The sequence below is a fragment of the Ictalurus furcatus genome, chromosome 16 (genome assembly GCF_023375685.1).
Source record: "Ictalurus furcatus strain D&B chromosome 16, Billie_1.0, whole genome shotgun sequence".
Taxonomy (NCBI): domain Eukaryota; kingdom Metazoa; phylum Chordata; class Actinopteri; order Siluriformes; family Ictaluridae; genus Ictalurus; species Ictalurus furcatus.
Genome location: NC_071270.1, coordinates 4,885,158 through 4,912,500, shown reverse-complemented (window position 1 = coordinate 4,912,500; position 27,343 = coordinate 4,885,158). Strand labels below are relative to the sequence as shown.

Sequence of the window (27,343 nt, the reverse complement as noted above, 5' to 3'; positions counted from 1 at the left end):
TTGTGTAATGATGTATTGTGTGGTTTTTAAAAAAATATATAAAAATTTTATCTCTCTATTACACAATCTCTCACTCGCACGCCCAGCATCACGCTTTATTAGCTTCATCAAACATCCGATTCATTTTGTTGTCGTTGAGTCTGGCTCCGCCTCTGCTCGCCGAGAGGGTAAGATGGATGTGCGATGTCGTCGGCGCGGTGTTAACAGGCTGATTCGACCCTGGCGTGTCCCCTGCCGGTGTTGAGTTTCTCTTCCCCCGGGTTAAAAGGGTCTAGTGTTACTCGCTCGGAGTTCACGAGCGGGTTTGAGGCCCTGCGACCCCGACCGAGGGACGCGATCATCCAACAGGTGTTACCGTGGACCGCTAGTACAGCAGTAATCATCTCTGACCCAGCGTTAAACACTCAACACCGACACACGTGTTGCGTTGCGGCTTTTTTCACTCCCTGTGATCATTTGGGAAGTTTCTAGAACGTTCGAGTGAGGTAAACGTCGGCGTTCGGTGTTGTGGTAGATGATACCCGGCGTGTCGCTCCGTGTTGGAGGAACGTTGGGGTTTGTTGTAAAATGGTGGAGATGTATTAGTGGGTTTGTGTTAGGAATTGTTTGTGTTTTTATTGTAGAGCGTTTAGGTATTTGATCAGCGACGGAATGTGGGTATTGGACTGTGTTGTTTTGTTTGTTTGTTTTATGGTGAAATACCGGCGTTTGGGTGTTTCAGAAAGGACTGTTTGGTGGTGTTTTTGATCGAGACTGATCCCTGAAAGAAAACGTTGTTTGTTTTGTGGAAAGTTCTGTAGTGAGTATTGGTGTTTTTGTTAAGGAGATCGGTGTTTGGTAGAAAACCGTGTGTTGGTGTGTTTTAAAATTGCGAATGTCGTGAATATTGGTGTGTTTTTGATGGATGGTGGTGTTTTTAAGGTTTTTGTTTGTTTGTTTGTTTGTTTGTTTTTTACGAGAGAACGGTGCTTGATGGAATATTAATATTAGTGTTTTTATGAACAGAATGCTGTTTGATAGTTTATGAATATATTTGTGTTTTTGAGATTCGGTGTTTGGTTGATTTTCAGATCAAACGTTGGTGTTTTTAAGGAAAACGGCACTACCTGTTAGTGAATATTGTCGTCTTTATTTATTTATTTAAAAGGAATTATAAAACGATGGTTGATGGAAATCATTCCTGCTTGCTTGTTGGATGTTTGTTGTTGTGAAATGTCAGTGTTGGTGTTGTGATTGTTAATGTTGGTTGTTTAGGAGAAAACAGTGTTTTGTTGGAGATTGTAGTTTTTAACTGGACACACGCTGATTTATTATGCGTGTATATTTGCAGAAAGACTCCGTGCTCTACCATTTAGATGATCATAAAAATAATAATAATTAGAAGAAGAAGATTTAGATGCTTTACAGATGAAGCCCACAGCTGTGTTTTAGTGGTTTATGAATTAAAATTCTCACTTGGGGCTTTTCTGGTAGCGCAGTAAGACTCGTCAAGTGTAGTTACAGTCACAGAGGTGTGTGTGTGTGTGTGTGTGTGTGTGTGTGTGTGTGTGTGTGTGTTTGTGTGTGTGTGTGTTTGGCTGTGATCAGTGTGAAACTGCAGGCGTCTGTCACTGGTGGTCTGCTAATTAGATTTCCCGTCGGTCTCGGGGAGTCTTCGCTGTAAGGATGTAAACGAGCGGAGTGTTTCGGCGCCTCCGTAATCCTCCGCAACGCTCCGGCGAATTAAAGCCGAGACGCAACTGTGTTCCATTATCACCCGTCGTACAGAGAGAACGGGGAGAGAGGACGAGTGGACGAGAGGGATAAAAGCGGCGATCGGTTGAGGGGGAGAAGGGAGATGGGGCGGGCGGGGGTTGGGGTCAGTGACATTCTGAAACCCGAGACGGTTTAAAGGAGCTCTGATTTATCCCTCTCGCTTACAGTTTCAGGAAACGTCAAGCGGAATAAGACGGCCACGCGACGACGGCTTTAAAGTGTCCCAGCGTATGAGTGTCACGCCGTCCGTTACACACGCGGTACGTTTATATAAAACACCCGTCCTTTAACGTCCATTCATTTTTACATTTTTATTTTTCTAATTTCAGAGCTGTAGGAATACAGGGGGCGGAGCTTAAATGAAAATAAAATCGCGCGAGCTGACAGTTTATGAAATATTAGTAAACGTAATGCCGGATGCTAATTGCGCAATACGATGCTTTACTTAACGTATTCGAGCACTTATTTTAATCGTACAAATAAAAATGATACTCGATGTCCGTCAAGCTAGCTAGCTATCAAATCCGAGATCTAGTGCAGGAGACGTGACGTGAACACGGCGCAGTGTTTAGACACGCTGGCTAGCTCCTCTAACGTGGCTAACCTGTAAGATATTGCGTAATTAACACCAGTAATACGTGGCCACGCCCAGTAAATCCAAAGACGTTTATTAAAGTATATTAGTTTCTAAAAATAACTTTTATATTTGTGTCGTTTCATTGGTGGTTTTTATTTTTCTTGTTAATGTCTCGGTGTGGCTCCTAAAATCATTTATTTATTTATTTATTTATTTATTTATTTATTTATTTATTTATTTATTTATTCGCTCTGGCGGTCGTGTTTAAATATTCAAAGTCTTCTTAAGCCCTGTTCAGACTTAGCTCAGGATTAGTTCGCCGTTTAAAAAGGGGTGTGTCAGAGAAGTGACGCTTCTGGGGGGGGGGGTTAGAAGTTATTGAGTTCCTAGAGTAAGTACAGATTACATGTCATGGTCAAGCGATCTACTAATGATCAAGCGCAGCCACGCCCTTTTCAACAAGCTCCGGTAATAACGTTCCGAGCAAATAACATGTATTAAAATGAGGTGGAGTTTTTAGTGTGACTTAAACGTAAAGACACGCGCATCATCACGTCCGAACGATAAGAATGGTTTACGGATGTCCCGCGGAAGTACTTCAGATGCCAAAGATTCAACAGACGTGCTCTCAAGCATCCACAAACGGATGCGGGACGAATGAATGTTCCGCTTGTCTTTTAAACGTCGAGTCGGTTTATGATCTGGCGGTGGACGGCTGGAACCGGGTCCTCGTTGGGCCTAGTGGACGAGAGCCGGGGACCGCCTTCCGTCTGAAGTTTTCCTGGCTAATTACATTAACGCTAGCCAACAATAGCGTGTGTTTACAAGGAGTCGGTACGGTTCTCATTAAACCAAGTCAGGAAGCCTGTCTGCACTTGGCATAAACATCTGATGACGAGTCGGCCATCTTTACTGTGTCTGCTCTTGCTCGAGATCCTCTTACGCCGGCTCTGAGAATCGTTTTCAACTACAGCTGGGATAACCCGAGGTGAAAGCCGATCTTCGCGAAAGACGAGTCGGCCATTAATTCAAATGTATGCACGCGCTGGCGTCCGAAAGAGAACTCCGTTCCGACTCGGCTTTTCGTCGCCGCTTTCCATGCCACCCTGTCTTAAGGCAAGATGTGTGAGGCATGCATTATGCATGAGACTTCATAAGCCGTAATGCATGCCTGCTTTCCGCTAATGTTCCAGGCGACTTGGCTGTTGCATTTTACATTAGCAAGTCCTCCGATCGCTGGGCCAAAGGTTCACACTTCAGCTCTTTCCACGTTTCTGTTATTTTCAGGTCTTTAAGACAGACACACTTTCCATCAGTAGAATCCACAAGCACATTTCTGTGGAATGTATTGATGCATTGATCATCGCTGACACGACACGAAGAGGCGACAGACTGGGGATTTTTAAAGGAAATGGTACGGTTGTATTGCTGTAAAAATGGAAAGAGACAGCCCAGGTCCATGAGACGGAACTTTGCTAAGTAGCGACCAGAAGTCATGGTGAAGAACGAGCTCTGCGAAAACGAAGCTCATCGTGTCCTCCATCGCTCGCCTACTATTATATCTCGGGAGTTTCCGTGGTAATTTATCCATCAGCGCGAGACTAAACGGTTGTGATTTGAGCAAGTTTCCCAGCATGATTTCTCGGCGTGTTTCCCAAACCGAAGTCGAGTGAAAAGTGAAAATATTCGGGTTCTTGTCCTCCCGTGGTTACGGAGACACGTTAAACCTGTTCTGGCCGAGCGACACAGAATAACAATAATGGAAGCCGACTTTCCATCCACAATGGAAGGAGTAGGGAGTGTGACTTCAGTAGGGCCCCTACCCGGGGTGGACTCTTTCTTAGCTGCACCTGCGTAGGCCTCTCAGACGCAGGGTAAGTCAGGAGCATCCGGACGCCTTGATTGCTTCCCCCAGGGACGCGAAACACTCGGGTAACCTGCGAGACGGAGAACTCCTTCCACATGTGCCTTTTCATTGCCGATCCGAGCCAAGGCCGCGCCTCTTCGACGTCTCGGACCGGATTAATGTTTTTTCCGATTGTAAATTGCACCGGAGCCTCCGAAGGCCTCGGTTTCTCCGGGGTCTGGATTAAAAAAAAATGGCAGTGCACTGGGAAAGGTGAACCTCCTGATGAAAAGTCTTCTCCGAGGTGCTTTCTTCCTCTTGCCGTGCCCTCTTTCCAGCAGCTGGCCAAACACTTTTCAGCTGATCCTAATAACCGGGTCGAGCCGCAGCACCGTGACTCGGGCGCCGACAAGAACCCGGGCTTGAAATGATCTCACTCTGAATGCAACCGCCCCGTTACAGAGGGGATTCTCATATGGAACGTCGCTCGCAATATACGTCAAAAGGATGACTGTGAACCTTTAAGGACAGGAAGACAAATTGGTCGTGGCAGAGGTGAAAAACAAAACATGCCACGGACGGGAAGGTTAACAGGAAAAACAAGCGACTTGTTTACTTTCCTGAAGACAAAATGGAAGTAATTGAAGCGGATGGTCTCAGTGACGGATCTTTTTGAAGGTGAAATGTTTTGCTTTTCGCCGTTTACGGCTGTGATTTTGTTTGTGTACTCGACACTCCTGCGTCTGGACCGAACGCCGTGCCACATTCCTCGGAAAAATCGCTCGGCAACGATCGCCGCACCGCTAATCTTTTGTTTAGATTGTCCCAAACATTTCTAACGCAGGCATCGTGTGCTGTCGTTCCGCGTAACGAGATGGGGAACCTAACGCGGCGGCTCTCCTTCATCGACCGACGCGTCGGCGTAACCATTACTGAAGTTTCTGGAATGCACTCGCGCTAATCACTGTTTGTTTCTCATCGATGTTCTGAATTCTGAAAACCATCATAATTCTTACCAAATGGACACCGCGGGGGGAGTTTATACCGCCGTGGGTTTGATCAGAAGACGAAGGTCGCGTCAGCACTTCATGTGTGCAGTGACCTTGCTGGAGTTTAACAGATAAACACACAAATGCATCAACTGTTCCTCCATCGCTGGTTTTCATCACAGTTATATGCACTTCTGTAATATCAGGAAAAGTGGGAGTGGTTTCGTGTTTCTATACGATACTGTTTATTCCGTTATTCTCTGAACCCCTCGTTTTCACTCATCTAGAATTATTAGCGTATAACGGTGGTTCTCAAAATATCATCTCTCAGAAATCTTTTCATCCAGGCAGCTCTTTACCGGACTGCGTTTGGTATTGGTACTGAATATGATTTGATGCTATAAACAGAACATGCGATGGGTTTACATATACAGAATGCCCCCCTCCCCCCGTCATCAGTTCTGCTCTTTAAAATAGGCAGTCTCGAACACTGCTGGTTTCAAACGATTAACTTAACACTCAGCCTCCTACCGTCAGTCTTTAACACACTTGAGCCTTGATTGGTGAATCCTGTCTCCAATCATTCCAGTCTCTGACCATCAGCTATGAAAAATTTACAGCCCTTACACACCCCCAAACCAACTCACCCCCAATCTTACACACCCAATCTTACACACCCCAAAACAACTCCCCCCCCCTTCCAAACCAACTCAACCCAAATCTTACATCCCCCAATCTTACACACCCCAAATCAACTCCTCCCCCAAACCAACTCAACCCAAATCTTTCACCCCCAAATCTTTCACCCCCAAATCTTTCACCCCCAAATCTTTCACCCCCAAATCTTTCACCCCCAAATCTTATACACCCCCAATCTTACTCACCCCCAATCTTACTCACCCCAATCTTACACACCCCAAATCAACCCCCCCGAAACCAACTCAACCCAAATCTTACACCCCCAAATCTTTCACCCCCAAATCAACCCCCCCAAATCAACTCCTCCCCCAAACCAACTCACCCCAAATCTTATACACCCCCAACCTTACTCCCCCCCCAATCTTACACACCCCCAAATAAACTCACCCCCACTCTTGCACACCCCCAATCTTACTCACCCTAAATCTTACACACTCCCAAATCAACTCACATCTCCAGTCAACTCACCCCCAGTCTTGCGTACCCCCAAATCAACTCACCCCCATCAACTTGCCCCAATCTTGCACCCTCCCAATTTAACTTACCCACAATCTACCCCCCCCCCCCCAATCAACTCACCCACAATCTTGTTCACCACCCAAATCAATCCCCCCCACCACTCTCCCCAAATCAACTCACACCCATCTTACACGCGTCTGGAACACTGCACATCTCAGACTGACTCTTTTGTGGGGACAAAACTTCTATGAGTCCAGTCCACCTCTCAGTACCAAACACAAACATCAGACTGCTACTAATAAAGCAGTAAGAAGCGGAGAGAGAGCGAGAGAGAGAGAGAGAGAGGGGGGGGGTGGGGAGAATGCAGGAACAGGTTTTGAATTATGAACATGTCACAGCTAAGAAGAGCTCTTGGTGAACCTTGAGGCCTGTTGGCCAGATGCGCTCCTGTTCTCTCTATCTGTGTGTGTGTGTGTGTGTGTGTGTGTGTGTGTGTGTGTGTGTGTGTGTGTGTTGCAGTGAATTCTTTACTCGTGTGTTTGGATCTGTGCTGTCGTTTTGAATTGAGTAGGACGTGTTCTCTCTGTGTGTGTGTGTGTGTGTGTGTGTGTGTGTGTGTGTGTGTGTGTGTGTGTGTTCATTCGGAGGATCAGGTTATTCACACCTTACGGAGGTCGAATTAAAGCCCACTGGATGTGTGTGTGTTTTCCCGGAACACACACTTCCTGTCCTGTTTATAATTCCATGTGATCTCTCGGGTTTCAGCTCGCGGGTTTCAGCACGGCCGCCTTTCAGCACCTGGCTTTAGGAAGTTTGATTGTACAGCGGCGTTTAAAGAGTTGAAAGTAATTTAATCAGGATCTGATCTCTCACTCCGGAGCGACTCATTGTCCGGAAAACGCTCCGGTTTTCCCTCTCGCACATCTCCTCACGTCTTAACGTCTGTCTGACGTCCTCGGACGTCTGTAAGCGCGGCGTTAGCACGGGTTCGGGGGTGACGCGCTCTTCCTCATCCTGTAACGGTGTGAGGTTGCCGCCGGCTCGGTTCTCGGAAGCTCGAGTCGGACGCGCTGGAAAAGCCGGAGGTTCGAGTTTAAACCTGAACGAATGGCGGCGTTCGACCGTTTCAGCACCGATCCAGTCCTGGAGCCGAGCTGCTGCTTTTGATAAAGTTCTAAGAGGAAGGAGAGAATGGATCTGAGAGAGACATTAACACACACACACACACACACACACACACACACACACACACACACATACTCTGATATTTAAAGATGTCACGTATTAAGGCTGCCCTTGGGAGGACGTCTGGAATAGTACAATAAATATAAACCAGTCTACAGTGCTCCTCTCTGTGTGTGTGTGTGTGTGTGTGTGTGTGTGTGTGTGTGTGTGTCGCTCTCTGTCTCTCTCTTGTGTGCTCTCTCTCTCTCTCTCTCTCTGTGTATGTCTCTCTCTTGCACTTTCTCTCTGTCTCTGTGTATGTGTGTGTCTCTCTCGCTCTCTTGCTCTGTGTGTGTATGTCTCTGTGCGTGTGTGTGTGTCTCTGTGTGTGTGTGTGTCTCCTTGTGTGTGTCTCTGTGTGTCTCTCTTTTGTGTGTGTCTCTGTGTGTGTGTGTGTCTCTCTCTGTGTATCTCTGTGTGTCTCTCTCTCTGTCACTCTCACTCTGTCTCTCTCTGTTGCTCTCTCTCTCTCACTCTCTCTCTCTCTCTCTCTCTCTCTCTCTCTCTCTCTCTCTCACTCTCTCTCTCACATACACACACACACACACGCAGCCTTTACTAACACTGAGCAGGTCAGAGAGGCCACATGTTTGTAATACAGGTCAGTAAAAGCATGTGTGTGTGAGAGAGTGAGTGAGGTGAGTGAGTGCTGGTGTGTGTGTGAGAGTGAGTGTGCTGTGTGTGTGTGTGTGTGTGTGTGTGTGTGTGTAACTGATCTGCTATGTGGCTCTTTATAATTGCAAATGTAATTGCAGTCTTCCGAGCAGAACAGGGTCAGAGTTACATGAGCAACTGTGTATGTGTGTGTGTGTGTGTGTGTCTCTCTCTCTCTCTCTCTCTCTCTCTCTCTCTCTCTCTCTCTCTCTCTCTCTCTCAGCCTTTCTGGCTTGTTTTCTTTATTTCAGTCAAAAAAAAAAAAAAGACATCTCCACAGCATTGTTTTATTTCAAACCGTAGTTGATCAGCTGCAGCGTGTTCGGTTTTGTCCGGACGCTAACGTCGCTAACAGATAATGGAAGCTTCTATCCAGCAGATTAGCATTGAGCACTGAAGCCCGGCTGAGAGGAAAACTCTCAATCGTTCCAGTCGTTCAGCTAACGGCTCAGTGTCTGAGACCCTGCAGTTGGGGGGGGGAGGTGTGTGTGTGTAAAATCGGAGCTGGCTGTGTGTTTGGACGTTTGGCGTTTTTCCCTCCAGACTAAACTCCCAGACGGTGTAGGTGAGTGATGTTTGTCGCAGGAGGAATCGGTCTGAGTTTGGGAAGCAGACACGTGGTTTCATGTTCCTCAGGTTCTCTATCACAGCCAGATGTTCCTCCTCGTCCTCCTGGTGGTGTGTAGAGGAGCTGTACACGCTTCAGTCTCGCCGGTGGAGGTTCCTGATCCACACCGGCAGCTTTACAGCGCCGTAAATCCTTTAAATTGTCACATGCCGATAAATCCAATAAACATCGAGCGAGGAGGAAAAGCTCCGACGACAAATTTCCCTGTTCGGCTCCCTGCGAGCCCTGAATCGAATAAATACCGCTCCGGATTAAAGAAGGAACGGAAGCCAAGACGTGCAAAGCGTGAAACGCCCGTGAGCCTGGTGTCCCGGTGGTAAATGTGTTCAGCGTTAGGGAGGAAAAGGAAAAAATGAGATGAGCATTTCCCGAAGGAACGAGTGCAGCTCGCACAGAGCCGAAGGAAAAAAAAAAAACGTGTTTAACCTTAATCTGAAAACTGTCCAAGTGCCCGAGTCTAAAGAATTAGTAAATAAACGTACAGGATAACGAGAAGGGTATGGGTGTTAAAGGAATGAACGAACGCGAGAACATTTTTAAAAAGGAGGAGAAGAAAAGAAGGAAATAGAAGAAAAGTTAAAAAGTAATAATGTTAATAAAAGACAGCTGGAGAGTCGCGTGTGTGAAAAGAGAGAGGGAATGAAGAGGGCGAAGAGAAATACGGAAAAACGGAAGTAGAAAGAGAATGGAAAAGGTAAAAACTAATGAAGGTAGAGAAATAGAAGAGAACAAAAATGTAAAAAAAGAAAGTGAATGAAAAGGAGAAAAAGAAACGGATGAAAAAATAACGTGAAAGGAAAGAACGAGAAAAAGACGTGTGTGTGTGTGTGTGTGTGTGAGTCATAACATCAATGACGCTAATGACGTGACATTGACACTAATGACGTGACTTTATTGAGTTTTTTTTCTCTTAGATAAAATCAGATGTTGATTAGATATTGATCAGGTGTGTGTGTGTGTGTGTGTGTGTGTGTGTACACGTACAGTTGCGGTATCAGCACGGTCTCTCCACACCGGACCTGCGTCAGACTTTACCCAACCTCAAGAACTTTCTGGAACACGGGCTGCTGGTCAGATGGTGAGTTACACATACTCTTTCTCACACACCAAACACCTGTAGGGGCCAAAGCCACTCGCATCACTAACACTTCCTCACTGTGTACGGAATAGTGAAGTGTATGGAATACCGCAGTGTACGGAATAGTGAAGTGTATGGAATACCGCAGTGTACGGAATTGTGAAGTGTATGGAATACCGCAGTGTACGGAATAGTGAAGTGTATGCAATACCGCAGTGTAGGGAATAGTGAAGTGTATGGAATACCGCAGCGTACGGAATAGTGAAGTATATGGAATACCGCAGCGTACGGAATAGTGAAGTATATGGAATACCGCAGCGTACGGAATAGTGAAGTATATGGAATACCGCAGCGTACGGAATAGTGAAGTATATGGAATACCGCAGCGTACGGAATAGTGAAGTATATGGAATACCGCAGCGTACGGAATAGTGAAGTGTATGGAATACCGCAGCGTACGGAATAGTGAAGTGTATGGAATACCGCAGCGTACGGAATAGTGAAGTGTATGGAATACCGCAGCGTAAGGAATAGTGAAGTGTATGGAATACCGCAGCGTAGGGAATAGTGAAGTGTATGGAATACCGCAGCGTACGGAATAGTGAAGTGTATGGAACACCGCAGCGTACGGAATAGTGAAGTGTATGGAACACCGCAGCGTAAGGAATAGTGAAGTGTATGGAACACCGCAGCGTACGGAATAGTGAAGTGTATGGAACACCGCAGCGTACGGAATAGTGAAGTGTATGGAACACCGCAGCGTACGGAATAGTGAAGTGTATGGAACACCGCAGCGTACGGAATAGTGAAGTGTATGGAACACCGCAGCGTACGGAATAGTGAAGTGTATGGAACACCGCAGCGTACGGAATAGTGAAGTGTATGGAACACCGCAGCGTACGGAATAGTGAAGTGTATGGAACACCGCAGCGTACGGAATAGTGAAGTGTATGGAACACCGCAGCGTACGGAATAGTGAAGTGTATGGAACACCGCAGTGTACGGAATAGTGAAGTGTATGGAACACCGCAGTGTACGGAATAGTGAAGTGTATGGAACACCGCAGTGTACGGAATAGTGAAGTGTATGGAACAACGCAGTGTACGGAATAGTGAAGTGTATGGAACACCGCAGTGTACGGAATAGTGAAGTGTATGGAACACCGCAGTGTACGGAATAGTGAAGTGTATGGAATACCGCAGTGTACGGAATAGTGAAGTGTATGGAATACCGCAGTGTACGGAATAGTGAAGTGTATGGAATACCGCAGTGTACGGAATAGTGAAGTGTATGGAATACCGCAGTGTACGGAATAGTGAAGTGTATGGAATAACGCAGTGTACGGAATAGTGAAGTATATGGAATAACGCAGTGTACGGAATAGTGAAGTGTATGGAACACCGCAGTGTACGGAATAGTGAAGTGTATGGAATACCGCAGTGTACGGAATAGTGAAGTATATGGAATAACGCAGTGTACGGAATAGTGAAGTGTATGGAATAATGCAGTGTGCGGATTAGTGAATTGTATGGAATACCGCAGTGTACCGAATACCGCGGTGTACGGGATATGGCAGCGTGTGGAATAGTGAATTGCGTAGGATACGGAATTCTGGAACATTCAGAAAGTAGTAAAAAAGGTGGACAGAAGAAACAAGTTGGTAATGTAATGTTATTCAGGATCGTCATAGCAGCTGAAACTAATTTAGCTAGTCACTATTAATTGATTAATGATGAACTCTGAGAAATTCCGAATTCAGAGAGGATCGCCCTTTCCCGGCAGAGCAGCAGAGTCCCAACTCCATCACTCCTCAAAAATAAAATCTCACTAAACCGTGCTGGATTTCTCAGACTCATCTGAATTTGAAATAATAATAATAATAATAATAATAATAATAATAAGTATGAAGTGACCGTGACGTTCCGAGAGGTTTCGGTTTCCCACACGGACATCCATCTTAAATAATGAGGACCGGTGCGGTGAAGGAACTGGAACGGAAAGGTTTTTAGGACCTAAAAAAATATTCTAACCTCTGTAAAGGCCTGTGATCGTGTGTTTATTCTGTCATATGACTTCTGTTGGTAAACACGGCCGTCCTGAGACCTCTCGTGAAATTGGAGAACCGGGTTCTCCGTGTAACCGAATTCCACCAACGCCGCGAGCCCTCACTCATTTATACCCAGCTGTTTTCCCTTTCCGGAGCCGATCGATCGATAGCCTTCCTGCCAGAACCGTCATGTGAGCCTAACGAGCTCGGAGACGAGCGTTCAGCGCGGCAGGTTTATAAGCTGCGCCGCACGTGACGGCGGAGAAATGGAAAGCACCTTTATCGGATCTCTGTTTAGAACCCTGCAGAGCTGTGAAGCCGTGAAGCGGCTCCGCGGCGCGCCTCTTCTTGCCTCGCTTTCTTTCTTCATCCGGCCTTCGGCTCGGTCGCGGTTCAGCGCCGGGTAAAAGCCTCCTTTCCAGCGTTAATTTAATAATCTGTGTTTGGGAAAGGAAGCAGGCCAGGTTAAACAAAGCGGGAACAGATGAAACACATGACCTTGTGACCTTTTTTCGGCCTCCTCTGAATCAGGAAGTGGAAGCCTTGCATGTTATTTTCCCTTTTTTTTTTTTTCCTTTTTTTTTTTTAAAAACCATATGATTTGCTAAAGCATGAAGCAGGAAGTTTCAGCATCGCCACAGGCATCTCACACTCTCTCTATCTCTCTCTCTCACACACACATACACACTCTCTCACAGACACACAATTCGCCCTACACGTCCAAGTGGTTTTGCGTCCCCCCCTCCCCTCGTGTAAAAACGTCAGCTTTAAACCATAAGTTGGAGTTTTCCGAGCTGCTCTGTGTTGAGTTACGTCTCCGTGGCTGCTCCTCGCCGCGTCTGGAGCTCGACTTGATGCTGAATCTGGGATCGGGCGTGCTCCTGTCGTCCTGCGTTACTCGTAGACGTCGTTTATTGCCCCTCCGTGTGGCTCCCTCACCTCTGGCTGGCTCGGTCAGATATGGTTTCCAGCACAGGGGACCGGAATGTGAAACATTAACGCATAAAATCCTGCAGCAGGAAGTTCAGCGTTCCGCTTTCCTCATCGCCTCTCGCTGCACGCCTCCCAAAAACCGCCTTTATTTCAGCCTGCGTTTCACTCGCCTCATCCTTATTCCTCACGAATGCTTTACCTGTAACTCCTTGCTAGTGAGCGTAACCTGTCCTGCCTTTATTTATAATTTTTTTTTTTTATTCTGATACTATAAAATATTTAAATATATTGCCTATGAACTTTTTATTGAAATTAAACCCTGAAAATGGCCCTTTCTTCAGTTTTTTTTTTTTTTTTTTTTTTTTCCCCCTTCTGTCAGATATGAACGAGTCGGGTCTAAACGCAGGTTTAGGCAACAGACAACTCATGAAAAGATCCACCCCAAGACAGCCCCCCCCCCCCCAATGAGGCGGAGGCGAGCGAGCAACTTGCGCACTAATCCCGGTTGTTTGTAATACGGAGTGGCTTTATTGCTCTGAGCCTGACGGAGCTTAGTGCACGTCTGTATCTCAGCAACGTCCTGATGTTTTTCTGCCTCCGAGGCGCTTCTCCATCCGCCTGTTTACAGAGACCCTCGTAACTCCGTAACGCGGCCGAGGCTTCCGCTTCAGCAGCGTCTCTGAGAACCTCCGTAGATCCAGAGTGAAAAACGCGAAGGTTCCCAGAGGAAACGCGCCGATCTGTGTGATCTCTGGCTCACGGATCAAAGGTTCGGAAATTAATCTGTGAAATATGCAACCTAGGCCTCCTTCTCACACACACACACTCACACACACACTACATATTTTTTCAATCTGTGTGGATAAAGCTGTGACCCATTTCTTGTGAACAATGTTTTCTCTGGGAAAAATAAAACTCAGTGGACTTTACACACATGCTGAATGTGCAGCATAGAACGAGAGGAACTGCTCCCACTGCAGACCACACACACACACACACACACACACACACACACACACACGTACACACATTCGTACACACCCAAACACACACTTTCAAGAGTTGAAGTGCCCTCAAGAAATGTTAAATAATAAAAACGTAATGCTAGTGATAGTCCTCTATTGTGTGTGTGTGTGTGTGTGTGTGTGTGTGTGTGTGTGTGTGTCTTTACTCTGTCTGTCCCTCTCTTCTTCTGTCTTTGTGTTTTCTGTTTCGTTCTCCCTTTATCTCTCTTTCTTGGGACCATTTTTTATCTGTCTCTCCCTCTCTCTCGCCCCCCTCTTCCACTGTTCTGTTTCCACACCTTTCTATAATGAAGTCACTCCCCCTTTTCTGTAGCTCCACCCCCACATTAGTGCCTCATGGTGTCGGATCAGTCCCTCGATCGTTCAGTTCTCTCAGCGCTCTTCTGGCAGGTGTGCTGTTCGGATGTTAAGTGTGTGTGTGGGTGAGTGTGTGTGTGTGTGTGTGTGTGTGTGTGTGTGTGTGTGTGGGTGTGTGTGTGAGTGTGTGTGTCTTTTCGCATAAAGGCTTTTAATCGCTCCTGGTGGACTTGAACCGTTTCCCCTTACAGCCGTGTCACACACACACTTTATCCAGATGTTGTTTTCACAGAAATTCCTTCAATAAAAGGTGACCAGAACAATGGATTTGGATCAGGATCCTTATCTGTGTGTTTGGGTTCCAGATCATTAAAAAAAAACCTTACACACACACAGAGCAGTGAATCAGAGCATAAATCCACTCAGGCTGTATTGGAGTCTCTGTAGACGATGTTGCTTCACATCTGGATGAAGTTTTTGCTAACTCTCAATTCATCCAGTGTTTCCAGTGTTAGCACAAGAACGCTAATCACCACACAGCATCGCTAAATAATAATAAACAACTATAATGAGTTTCCTGCTCGACGATGCTCCTGACTGATGACCAGGTCAAACTGTTAAAAAATAATAATAATAAAAGACAACATGATGCGCAGCACCAGCAACCGACCAATCAGGATGTAAGTGGTTGAGGGTGTGGCCTCTGGAGGGAAACCTGAAAGGGTGGAGCTTTGTTTCCTGCACAAAAAAAATCACTGACTGTACCTTTAAAGTGAACTCTAAAAAAGACTAATCTTATCTAACGTACCTTTAAATATTGTTTTCTCCCTGTGTGTGTGTGTGTGTGTGTGTGTGTGTGTGTGTGAGAGAGAGAGAGGTGACTGGGTCAAAGATCAGAAAACGTTCAGAAGCAGGAAAGTTTAGGTTTCGATGGAATATTATGAAAAAAGCCGTATTTCCTCTTTGAAGTGTTGGACGTGGCGTTTACTTTCCGATTGAAAGAGGTGGTGAAAATGGTCCTTTTTGATTTCAGGTCGTCTCGAAGAGGGTTCGACTCAGGGGTCGTTTCAAGGGGACGTTATGAAGGGGATGTTAAACATTATTGGGACACAGCCGTGGGGTAGAAAGCAGCGAGCGGGACGGCAGAGGGCTAATTGTCCTGATTAAAATAAATAGAAAACAGACTCGAGATGAAAAATATTATGACACATCTGGGAGATTTTTTTTTTTCTGGTTCACATCACCGCTAAACATTCCTTCTCTCGCGTGATTAGATATCAGACCTGACTCGTGTTTATAATCTAATCTAAAAAGGGGAAACGAGAGTTGCGTGCTTTTGTTTGTTTTGTTTTTTTTCCTCCAGCGTGCGTGACGTTTGAATCGGAGATCCTCACGCAGCCCACGTACGTCTCCACGTGGTGGCGTTTCCTGCGTCCACGTGACGGGGTTTATTACCGGATTAGACTGATCAGAGAGACGATAGTGAGTGTGTGGGCGTTTTTAACCCGACTCGGTTTGTGTTTCAGTGCTGAGAGAGATTAATCGGACTCGGAGACGTGATCAGGTTCTGAGTCGAGGCGGCGAGTCTGTGTTTTGTCTGGAGCGGCTCGCTTCGGTCCTTTTGATGTGTTTTCCTTCTTTATTTTTAATTTAATGTTAGTCAGATACAGTTTCCAGTGCAACAAGCTCTGGTTTTGTTCGCTGCATTTTTAATTCGTGTCTCGGGGGATGATCATTCGATGGAGAAGTCGTTAATATAATTAACGTTCTTAAGAATTATAAATCTCAGTGAAAAAATATATACTTTTTTTTTTTTTTTTTTTTTATACATTATGCAAATGTATTTTATTTGCATAGACATGTCTGTATAGTCCAGATGTGTCCAGCTGTGCGCCTACATGTTATTAAACATAAACATCATAATTTCAACAGGTTTCTCTTAAAAACGGTATTAAAGGTGCAGTAAGCTCCGCCTCTGCTCTGTTTTCATTGGCACGTAATTAGGATTTATTCCCAGTGATCAAATCAAATTTCCAGAAATAAAAATTGTTAATAATTCTCTCTCTCTCTCTCTCTCTCTCTCTCTCTCTCTCTCTCTCTGTGGTTCTATCTAATGCTCTCATTCTTTGCGTCTCTCTTTTTCCTTCTGTCTTTCTCTGTCTCACTCTCAGCGATCGCCATCACGTCTCCAGCTCGATCCCGGTCCCTGTTAGATCCCACCTGAGCGTCTCGCAGGTCTCTTTTCCCGAATCTCCGGAAGAGGGCAAAAAGAAACGCAGGTCGCATAAACTCTACGACCCGGTCGTGACCCCTATCCCTGTCACCTCGGCGATCCAGGAAGCTCCGCCCAACCGTCTGGACGTCAGCGTGGAGCTGGAGAACTCGCTGGAGGAGGACGGGCGAGCGGAAGCTGCTGGAACGTCGACACCAGAGCCGAAATCCGAACAGTATGATCCGGATGCAGAGAAGATTCCAGAGAGAGAACCGGAACTGTCCGGAGAACCGAGCAAGCCGGAATGCGTGGAGGAAAATTTGCAGCACCAAGGCGCCATGAACGGTTCCGCCGGTGTAACGGTCGGCGCCGAGGTGTGCTGCTCCGTGGAACAGGCCGAGGAGATAATGGGTACCGAGGCGACGGGATTAGGATTAGGATCACGGCTGGAGGATTTCCCGAGCATCCCCGTGGAGCATGCCGTGGCCGTAGAGAGCGATGATCAGGTTCTTGGAGAACTGGAGAACTTTGAGGAGTTCTCAAAACGTATCTATGCTCTGAGCGAGAACCCGTCCTCCTTCAGACGTCCACGCAAAAACTCTGATAAATAACCAGAGGTCAAAGGTCACCAGGTAGGCCTTTACCTTCACACCTGACTGCATTGAACAGACATTACTTACAGAGGTATATTATTATTATTATTATTATTATTATTATTAGGAAATACCTGGAATATTTGCACTCTAACCCTTTCAAATAAAATAAAGAGAATGTGGTTGAAATGCTTGGTGTGGTTTTTTTAACGGATCAGAAGGAACATTTAGCTCAGAAATAAAGTATCTTAAACTGTGCCATATATAACTCCAAATCTCTCACTCGTCTCAATTTTTTTACTATCTCATTTCATATCTTTATATTTTATATCTCGTTTATCACAGAGCATCTCACATTTACCTCAGATTATCTCATATTTATCACAGGATCTCATATTTACCTCAGATTATCTCACATTTACCTCAGATTATCTCATATTTATCACAGGATGTCATGTTTTCCTCAGATTATTTAATATTTATCACAGGATCTCATGTTTACCTCAGATTATCTCATATTTACCTCACGTTATGTCATATTTACCTCAGAATGTCTCATATTTAGTATTTATTAAAAGAAACTCATCTTTATAAAAAAAATCTATTTAAGAAAATCTCTCTCTCTCTCTCTCTCTCTCTCTCTCTCTGGGTTTTAGTGCTCAGATGTGTCTTTGTTTCACAGCAGCAACATTTATTTTAAAGTCCTGTGATCCTCCTGATCTTTATCTCAGTGATTATGTGAACACTGCTGTTGAGCTTGAGGAGAAACTGTGTGTGTGTGTGTGTGAGAGAGAGAGAGAGTGATGGATTTAGAGGATTTAGTGTCTTCACTTCCCATCTGATTATCTGAAGACTAAACATAGTGCGATGATGTAATTAGCTTATCGCTCTGAGCTTATCTCTAACGACACGTGTTATTAAGAGCTCACTTTATCTCCTGCTCACTGACTGCTGTCTCGCTCTGTGTGTGCGTGTGTGCGTGTGTGTGTGTGAGAGAGAGAGATGGGGGAGTGCAGTCTGTGGGTTTTAAAACACCCGTGTGCATGGAGAGTGATGTTGATGGTAAAACAGGTGAGACATTCTGCAAAAATAAATAAATAGGAATGTGATCCTCTCTGTGATCGTGTGGTCTACAACGTCAGGAACTGTTTTATAAACTGTTTCAGGCAAAATTTCAGGGATTGTACTGAAAACTGAATGGTTTCGTGAAGAGATTCATGAACGCTTTCAGACACTGATTCAGGAACTGTTTTGTGAACTGATTCACAAATGGGTTAGAGAGTTGAATCATGAAGGCTTTCAGGAACTGATTTGGGAATTTTACCATGAACCATTTCAAGAACTGATTCGGGAACTGATTTGCAAATGGTTCTGGGGATTTATTGAGGAAGTGTTTCATGAAATTTGTTTCATCCATTTTTGATTTCCAAAATATAAAACGATTGTTTATAAGGAAATAATTTCGGGGAAATGCGTGGTCATGTGATCAGTCTGAGAATAGTCACTGCAGTGATTTTCCTGACCCTGAATGTCTCACTGGATGTAAAATGTCACTCGGTTGTGGTGTTACAGCAGTTTACAGGGTGAAGGGGCGGGGTATTTAGGGTCGGGGGCGTTGCCTAATTTGCATGTTCATATAATCTGAATTTAACAATATATTTCATTGAGCTAAATGAAAAACTAAATTTAAAGTAAAAAAAAAAGTCTAATGACATTTTCAGAAGTGTATGTGTGTGTGTGTGATGGGTCACATGTTGCAGGGCTCCTTTGAAAGGAAACAACTGTTCATGCTCATGTTTGACATCAAACATTCTCTCTCTCTCTCTCTCTCTTTTTCTTTCACATACATACACACACACACACACACACTCCCTCTGGATAGGAATGGCACTTTGTGAATAAGAACTAATCCGCCACAGGTGTGTTGAATTCTGGGATATGACACAGACAAATCCAGCAATTGGAGGAATGTGTGAACGTGTGTGATGTACTGTGGGATGTGTATGTACTCTCTCTCGCTCTCTCTCTCTCTCTCACACACACACACACTCTGAGCAGATGGGGCGATCCGTTAGAGCTTCAATCATTCAGAAACAGACAGCAGGAAACTCACAAGCCAACAGAAGTGTTTTAGATTTTCCCTTATTTTCACTTTTTTTTATTTAAGTGCTTAAACAGCCTTGGCCCCGCCCTCTGACCAAACCCACCCAATCAGACCAGCCCAACTCTTCCCCTAATGTTTTCCCCACCCCTATAAAATTTTCCCTTAAAACTACACTGGTGCTGGATTTCCTACACCACACTCACTGCCAGGAATTATTAAACTAGTGCCCTATATAGTGAACAGGGTGTGGTTTCAAACGGATAGGCGCTCCCTAACTAGTGCCCTATATAGTGAACAGGGTGTGGTTTCAAACGGATATGCGCTCCCTAACTAGTGCCCTATATAGTGAACAGGGTGTGGTTTCAAACGGATATGCGCTCCCTAACTAGTGCCCTATATAGTGAACAGGGTGTGGTTTCGGACAGACAGTACATGACATTTAATATTCTAAACTAAATATAAGTTGTAAAGTGGGTGGAGTTAATGCTATGTACAATGTGCATGAGCTCCACCCTCACCGATCACAAGGAACTCACTTGCCCCTCCCACACTGCTCTTATCAAAACTAGCAAGCAACCTCTGTCTCAGAGGGCTGTCAATCAAGCGTCCTCATTATAATATTGGGCCACGCCCACTGCTTCAGATCTGTGTCATCAGCTGTTGTTTGAACGCGTTTCTGTCTTAAACTTTGCTCGTGTGACATCATGAACACAGCGTGTGTGTAGTTTCTGGAGTAGTTTAATAAATATATTACGTAAAAAGAAACAAAAAGTTGCTTAGCAGCTTCTATGTTATTATAAGTATTCCGTATTTATTTAAGTATTTTAATGAGAATGTTAGATACACGGGTCACTCGGGTGGTCTTTAACGGACCCTCCATGTCAAATGTTAAATACATATTCTGTGTGTGTGTGTGTGTGTGTGTGTGTGTGTGTGTGTGTGTGTATATATGTGTGACTGGATCAGTTGTCTGAATATCTGCTCTGGATCATAAACACCTCACAAATCACACACACCCTTGGGCTTTTTTCCATTCTATATGTGGATAACAATAGAAACCCCCACCCCCCACCCCCACCCCACACACACACACTCACACACTCACACACACAGAGGATTTTATCACCCTGGTGTGAAGAACACGCCTCAGCATTCGTTACAGTGGAATTGAGCTGTAATAATATCTCCACACACTCTTTCTCAGCGGTTCTATAACAACATCCAGGTGTTAATATCATGTGTTGGTCATTTACTTATTACATAAGTAATAAACACTCAGAGTGTGTGTGTGTTTCAATAAAACACTGAGTGATGTGGTGGTGAGATGAAGTTGTGATACTCTGAAGTTGATCATTTTCCTCTAACAGCACGTCCCTGAGTGTTTTACTCCACAAGGCGCTGACGCTGGAGACTCCTTCCGTAAGAAGCGTTAAATTGACAGTAAACTTCACCAGCTCAATCATTTTTAATCGGTTTATCATTGTATTATTATTACTGTTGCGTCCGGCGTTCAATTCCCTGTTACTATAGAAACGATAATGCATCAGAACGAGGGTACTGATATAAACCTCTTGAGGACAGGCCAGGGGAAGCTGATGGACGAGAAAACCAGAAGATGAAGGAAAATACCGAACAAGAAGAAGTGGGAGACGCTGAAAACAAGATGCAGGACAGGATATTATGGGATGTCCTCAGAGGGTGTTCCTGTACTTGCGAGTGGTCGGTGATGTCATCAGTGCTTGTGGAATCTTTTGTTCAACAGGTAACACAATCCGATCAGACTTTGAGGTGATGAAAAGGTGTGTGTGTGTGTGTGTGTGTGTGTGTGTGTGTGTGTGTGTGTGTCAGAGTCAGACAAATGTACCACATTTCCTTTGTCCTTCCCTTCATTCCCACTGAAATGAACTCTAACCATTCAGTTATATTGTTTTCTCCAAATTTTATCTACTTTATTCTTCCTGCTTTGTGTGTGTGTGTGTGTGTGTGTGTGCGTGTGTGTGTGTGTGCGTGTGTGCGCATGCACCACTGCCAAGCAAAATTTCTCCAAAATGACTCTCACTCGACCAATAAAACCCGTTCTGCTGTTATTGTTCATTTCGTGTCTCGGAGCTGTGAGGGTTTTTTTCTTCCACTGAGGTGAAGAATCAGAGATCAGCGAGAGTTCATCATCACAAATGTCGAGAAATAATCACACAATCCAGTTGCCGTGCAAAGCTTTGATTGGTTAAGCCAGTTTAGACCGAGGGGGCGGGGCTACAGTGAGCACGCTGATATCTGTGTCCAGGAGCCTGATGCTTTGCCTTGGGATAATTCAGACCCCCCCCCCCCCCCCCCCCCACACACACACAGATAGATGAATATTTTGTAAAAAACATAGGGGGTTTTTTCTCTCTCTTTTGGCCTCAACTCGCATGAAAAGCACCATTTTGGATCACCGAGATCGCACGGTTCAGATAAGACCCAGGAGAGCACTCTGTGTTCCACAGCACCGTGTTTGTCGTTTTTCATTTTACACCGTTCAGCCATGTTGGTGTGTTTTCCTTCATTTCTCCTCGTCTGTCGCTCAGTAAGCAGCTCTTAACGTCATTCCCGAATGTGATTGTGACATCACGATCCCTGCGCTGGTGTGCATCGAAAACGCCGTTTCAAATTATTCACGTACTCGTGGACGAAGCCTCGGCCAGAGAAAACAACTAATGATTTTTTTGTGGAACAATGAACACACACACGTGCGCACACACACACACACGCTAACATCCGTGAGTTTTAAACTGTTATTTTACACGCATCGCATATTCATTTGTTTCAGAGAGAGACTCCAAAACCTCGCTCTCAAAACCAAAAATAAAGAAAATCTTCTGCAATGGAAATTCTTTGCTAAACTTTTGCTCCACACCCTTTTTTAAAAATATTTTTTTTCCACCTATGACCTCTGATCTACTGTATTTATGGGCGCTCTTTTGGCTCAGAGCGCTAACGCTAACTGACAGACGGGGCGTGAAGGAGGAAGAAGATGAGTGATGAAATGAGTGGAACGAGGGAATGATGAATGGAGATGAGGTGAAAGAGGGAGCAGAGGAGTGTTGGAGAGAAGACGGGTGGAGATGATGGAGGGGGGTGTGTGTGTGTGTGTGTGAGAGAGAGATGGTGAGGGTTATCAGGGTTACACTAACATCTGAGCTCAGCACTGTAATGAAGGATCTGATTTATCCTGTGTGTGTGTGTGTGTGCGTGTGCGTGTGTGTGTGTGTGTGTGTGTGAGAGAGAGAGCTTTGAACATCTCCCACACCTCTTTTTGCTGTCTTTCTCATCAAGGTGTTTTCATTTCTCCTAATTTTCGTTTTGTCTCACAGCTCATTTGTGTGTGAGTGTGTGTTGGGGTGTTGGAGTATGGAGGGATGCAGTGTGTGGAAGAGTGAAGCTGGCACAGGAACTCGGCGCTGGACCGCTTTAACAGGAGAACCAGCAGAAATGTTTATCACAGCGTCACACTGCGGGGTGGCAGCACTTCAGAGCGCCAGAGTGTCCTCATCTCACTGGACCTCCAACACAGCTACACACATACACTCGCTCTCTCTCTCTCTCCACTTTATTTTGTCACCGTCTACTTATATAACATGATGCGACTCTCTCGAACAGGATTAGTTTATTTTAGTTTGTATTTGAGACTCTGTCGTTCCTCACGTCTAATAAACGTGAATAAACGTATTCATCACAGAGGCGACTTCACGAGCGGATGAACCAATCTGTACCTGGTTCTGTGTCTGAACGTGAAAACCAGCACAAGCGATAGATCAGCTTTGTCTGGGTGGACACAAGCTCCGCCCACTCGCTCTTATTTACCTGTCGTATGTGTTTATGTCGTTACACATCTGCTTTACGTGAAACAAACTGGGGTGTGCGCTATGCAAATGAGATGTAAATGAGGCTTTTCCTCGTCATTCCACGTTATTCGGTGATCGCCAGCATTTGGGTTTAAACTCTGTTCTCGGTGATGTTTACAGTCATTTCAGAGTTCTTCTGTCTGTCACCGCTTCCTTCCTGTCTATTTCCCGACTCCTCAATACCACGGCTTTATTATTTCCGCGTACTTTTATAGAAATGAATGAATGAATTTTGTAAACGTGTAAATGGTGAGTTTCTCTAAGGAAGGTTATAAGCGAATATTTCCGACTCTGATAAAACTGATAATTCTACTCTGTTCCGTTCGGGATAGATGTGACGTTTTGATATGCAAAATCCCACGACGGATCAATGAATATGCAAATGAGTCAATGAGGTCACCCGGCGAGTTCTCGCGGCTTCTTTGCGCCTGGACTGGGTGGGTAATTTCCCCTGAAACGCGTTAGCTTCAGCACTGCTGGAGTCACAGAGAGAAGAGGACAGGGTGTGTCTCGCTTCTGTCGAGATTTGAAACAAAATGGAAATAAAGCTGCGGCTGAAATGATCCGTGCGTTTGTGTTTGTTCTTCACGCACTTCCTGCTCGGGTTCTCCGGCGGGTTTATTAAAGAACCACAGAAACATAACCAAATTAATCTGCGACCCGAACAGTTATTGTTTAAAGGGTGTTTAAAATGGGTTCTGGGTTAATAATCTCGCTCGAATTGAGCCTAAAGCTCTAAAAAAAAAAAAAAAAAACCCAAAAACTTCCACATAAAGAAATGATGATATCCATCAGTGAGTAGTTTAATTCACGGTGTATGTTTTAATGCAGTTCAGGTCGTACTCGGAGTAAACACATACGGAATTAAGACGTGTGGAGTATTCCTGTTTTAGTCGCATTATGGACGTGTATTACAGACATGTAAACACCTTAATCACACTATTAACGTCGTGTAGAAGTTTTCACCGCATTTTGCGACAGGACACGATCACACACGGCAGCGCTCAAACGTTTTACGGCAAACAAGAGAGCACGGCTGCGTCCCGAACCGTGTACTTGCCTACTATAGGCCTGTAGTAGGAGAAATACATGTATCTCGGCTGCTATATAGACGGTAAGTACGCGGTTTGGGACGCAGCCCACGGCTTCAAGCAGTCGTCTATTTGCACGTACAGCATGACAAATAATTAACCGCACTTGAAGCGTTCGTAAAAAAAATAATTAAATAAAAACACCCAAAACTGTATATGATACCATTCGAAGACGAACTGTATGATGATCCGTGAAATTCTGGAGGGACGTCGGACGGCGTGGCGCGGTGATGTAATGACGTGTGCTGTTAATCGAACTATGTTCTATAACATGTGAAACGGGTACTTGACAGGAGTATTCTAAAAGCGACTCATGTAAACACCTTAATCACGTTATTAACTTACTCAGAGTAAGGTCAGTAATTAGAAGACTGCTGTCCATGTAAACGCAGGCACTGACTGTAAGTGGGGAAGAAAAGCCTCAACTCTCTCAGAAAAGTTGAACTGATGGGTTTACTTTTGAATTCACCCGAGAAATGATCATCTCACGGTGTGATTTTGTTGTAGATCGTGTAGGTTTAAACTACTAAAGGAAGTGTGACTGTTCAGCAGGAGAGCGAGTGAGGGATTTTCACAAAATGGCCACCGCGCCGCTGTTTCCTGCAGAGCTGCTGTTTCTGAAGGTGTTTATCCGGCAGTGTTTGTGTTGGAGAATGTTTTCTGCTTTGGTAGTGTTGGATGTTAAACATCTCTATCGATCCCAAAAGCTCCACCAGTTTACTAACTAACCGTTTAGGATATATTAAAGTGAAACTCCACGCTGAAACACATTCGTGTTTATACTGATCTAACTGGGATGTGTTTAGTGATGCTGGTGAGAATTCGTTGGTCGGTGCTGTATTTTTCTTTATCCCTGTCAGACGCTTAGCGTGTCGACCCGTGTGTCGCCCTGATGTCACGGCTAGCGTATTTACGGTGTGTGTCCCCTGTTGGTGAATCCGTCACATCCTGTAATCACTTTATTACAGTCTCGGAAGTCCAGGGATCTTCTGCTTCTTCAAAAACTTCACGCCCCTGGTTTTTATTTGGACGCCTCAACACGTCCGTTTGGATTTCTTGGCTCAGTTCCGCGAGGAAATGAGTCACATTATCGTGTCTTTCAGAAAGCGTTTCTTCGCGGCGAGTCGGACGTCGTGTGATGTTCTGATGCTCCGCAGATTGGGAGAGGAACGAAACGAGAACAGCTCGTGTGATGAAGATGAGGACTCTGGAGGGAGATGAAGAGGCTAGAGTTTTCAGCACTCGCGTGTGTATCACGTTGCTCAGTGCTGTTATTTATTTAAAAGGGAACGCTAGGATACAGGAGCATTACTGGGCCTCAAAACAGACGCCATCCTGTGTAGAGGAGATGCTGAGCCGAGATGCTAAAAGAAAAGAAAACTGTTTTTTTTTTTTTTTTTTTTTTTAAAAAAAAAGAGGCTTTCTTTCAGTGGCATGGCACGGCGTAGCTTCATACGATACGTTGACTTTAAGGGGATTTTCTGGATTTTTGACTGATTAAAGCAACCGAATACGACGTCTCTGTCGATAATGACATGTGCCACCTCTCTTATCCCATATGAAATGGGTTTATTTCGCACTAATCCCCATTATTTGGTGATACAAACAGCTGGCCCTCATTCATGCCGTGTCTGGTTTCACAGTAAAAACGGTAATCATGAGGAGCTTAATGCTGCAATACGACTGCTCCATTATTAAAGGAAAAAACTCCAACCAGATCCATTTTCAAAGCGCGTTAAGGCACTGGGTCTGGACATGAGAACGCCGAGAACGGGACTAGCACTGTGGGCTTTGTGGAATTTTGTGAGAAATATTAGTCACATTGCTGTGGTTTGTTTTTTGTGCTCGTCACGCTGACGTCCTTCACTTTCAGGTTGTTGTCTCCTCACTGTCATGGACTCATGGATGGTTCTCGTCTATACGCTAACAAAACGTTCGCTTCTAAACACTGCAAAGCCAAGATAAAGTTCTGCGATGTTCACAGCAGCTAGGATTAGTCGCCGAGTACGTGGATTAGACTCTGGAACTCCAGTTAAAATGGACTTCGGGTGGTCCAATGAGCGTAGAAATCCAGTTGATCCGGGTTTCTAGATGGCCTGTCGATCTGGACTCTGAATCTGAAGCTTGAGATGGATTTGAACGCAGAACGCTGGAGTTTAAACCTGCAGTTGATCCGGATATTAGAGCTGTGGAAACTTGTCAGGTGTCTAAAACCGAAACCTGGTGGATTTTGGAGCTCCAGTTTCGAGCCAGACGTCAGACCTCCGGTTGATCGGAATTCTCTACTGGTGTCAGTATGGATTCGAGTTTTGAGATCAGAGCTGCAATTATGTTGGTTTGGGTTTGCTGACGTGAGTCAGCGCGTTTTTACTCCACTCAACTTTTCCACTCGCAGATTCCCGATGACCGCCAGTCAGGGTGTGGAGAATCAAACATGCTCTTTTGTTGAGTGACTAACCACCAAACCACAAACGTCTGATTACCTACAGAAACTGAGAGAGAGAGAGAGAGAGAGAGCGAGCGAGCGAGTGTAAATCCTGCAGTGTGATTAAAGCTGAGATCTGTGTGACGGTGTTTATGTCTGTGCCGGGGCGGGTGGGCCAGTGGGTGGTCCTGATTTCCAAAGCAATTTTAGCTTCTTCACGTTCCTCCTGATGGTGCCATCAACGGATAATGGAAAATGATAAAACATTTCCTCGGCACAACGAATGGTTTCAATGATTTTGTTTTTCCGTTTCTTCCAATTTGCTATCAACAGGATTTGCGTGATGGACGTTCCACATAATCTACGTCTAATAATAACCAGATGTGTTGTTAGTAAACAGAGGAATTAAACGTAAACGTTGATGTGGTGAAGTTTTCTTTAAGGAGATGTTTATTTGTTTAATATCTCCAGCGTCGGCGCTTCGTAACGCCGTAACTTTTAAGCTTTCGCAAAACGTACAGAGGACGCGTTCATGAGAGCTGGTCCGGAGAGCTGATCTCCGACGCCTCGAAGAAAGCCGTCCACGTGAATTCCAGACAATCTGCGAGACTCAAGCATGGACTGGGTTTCCTACGAGAGGATGGGGGCGTTCTCCGTCCCCCACATGCCCAGATCAGTGATTCAGCCATCAAAAAGGAATCATGTTTGAAAGGTTTAAATGCTTGTTTGTATCTGCGTTGTTTAGAAGAAGCTGAGTGAAGTCTTCACTCCACTGTTCTGGCTCCCATCGGTTAATCTGGAAAATGGAGTGTGTAATTTTTTG

The 27,343-nt window shown here is 45.0% G+C and overlaps 1 protein-coding gene across 2 annotated transcripts in view; it reads left to right on the top strand.

Annotated features, from left to right (window-relative positions):
- uvrag (UV radiation resistance associated gene) overlaps positions 1 to 17,475 on the top strand; it is a 61,104-nt gene extending 43,629 nt beyond the window's left edge. Inside the window, exons 11-12 of one of the 2 annotated variants that reach the window (XM_053644881.1) lie at positions 9,818 to 9,909; positions 16,383 to 17,475. In XM_053644881.1, coding sequence (XP_053500856.1) covers positions 9,818 to 9,909; positions 16,383 to 17,034 — 744 coding nt within the window. In that variant the 3' untranslated portion in view covers positions 17,035 to 17,475. The remainder of the gene's footprint in view (positions 1 to 9,817; positions 9,910 to 16,382) is intronic. The other variant, XM_053644880.1, reaches the window with a different exon arrangement.
- The last annotated feature ends 9,868 nt before the right edge of the window (positions 17,476 to 27,343 follow it).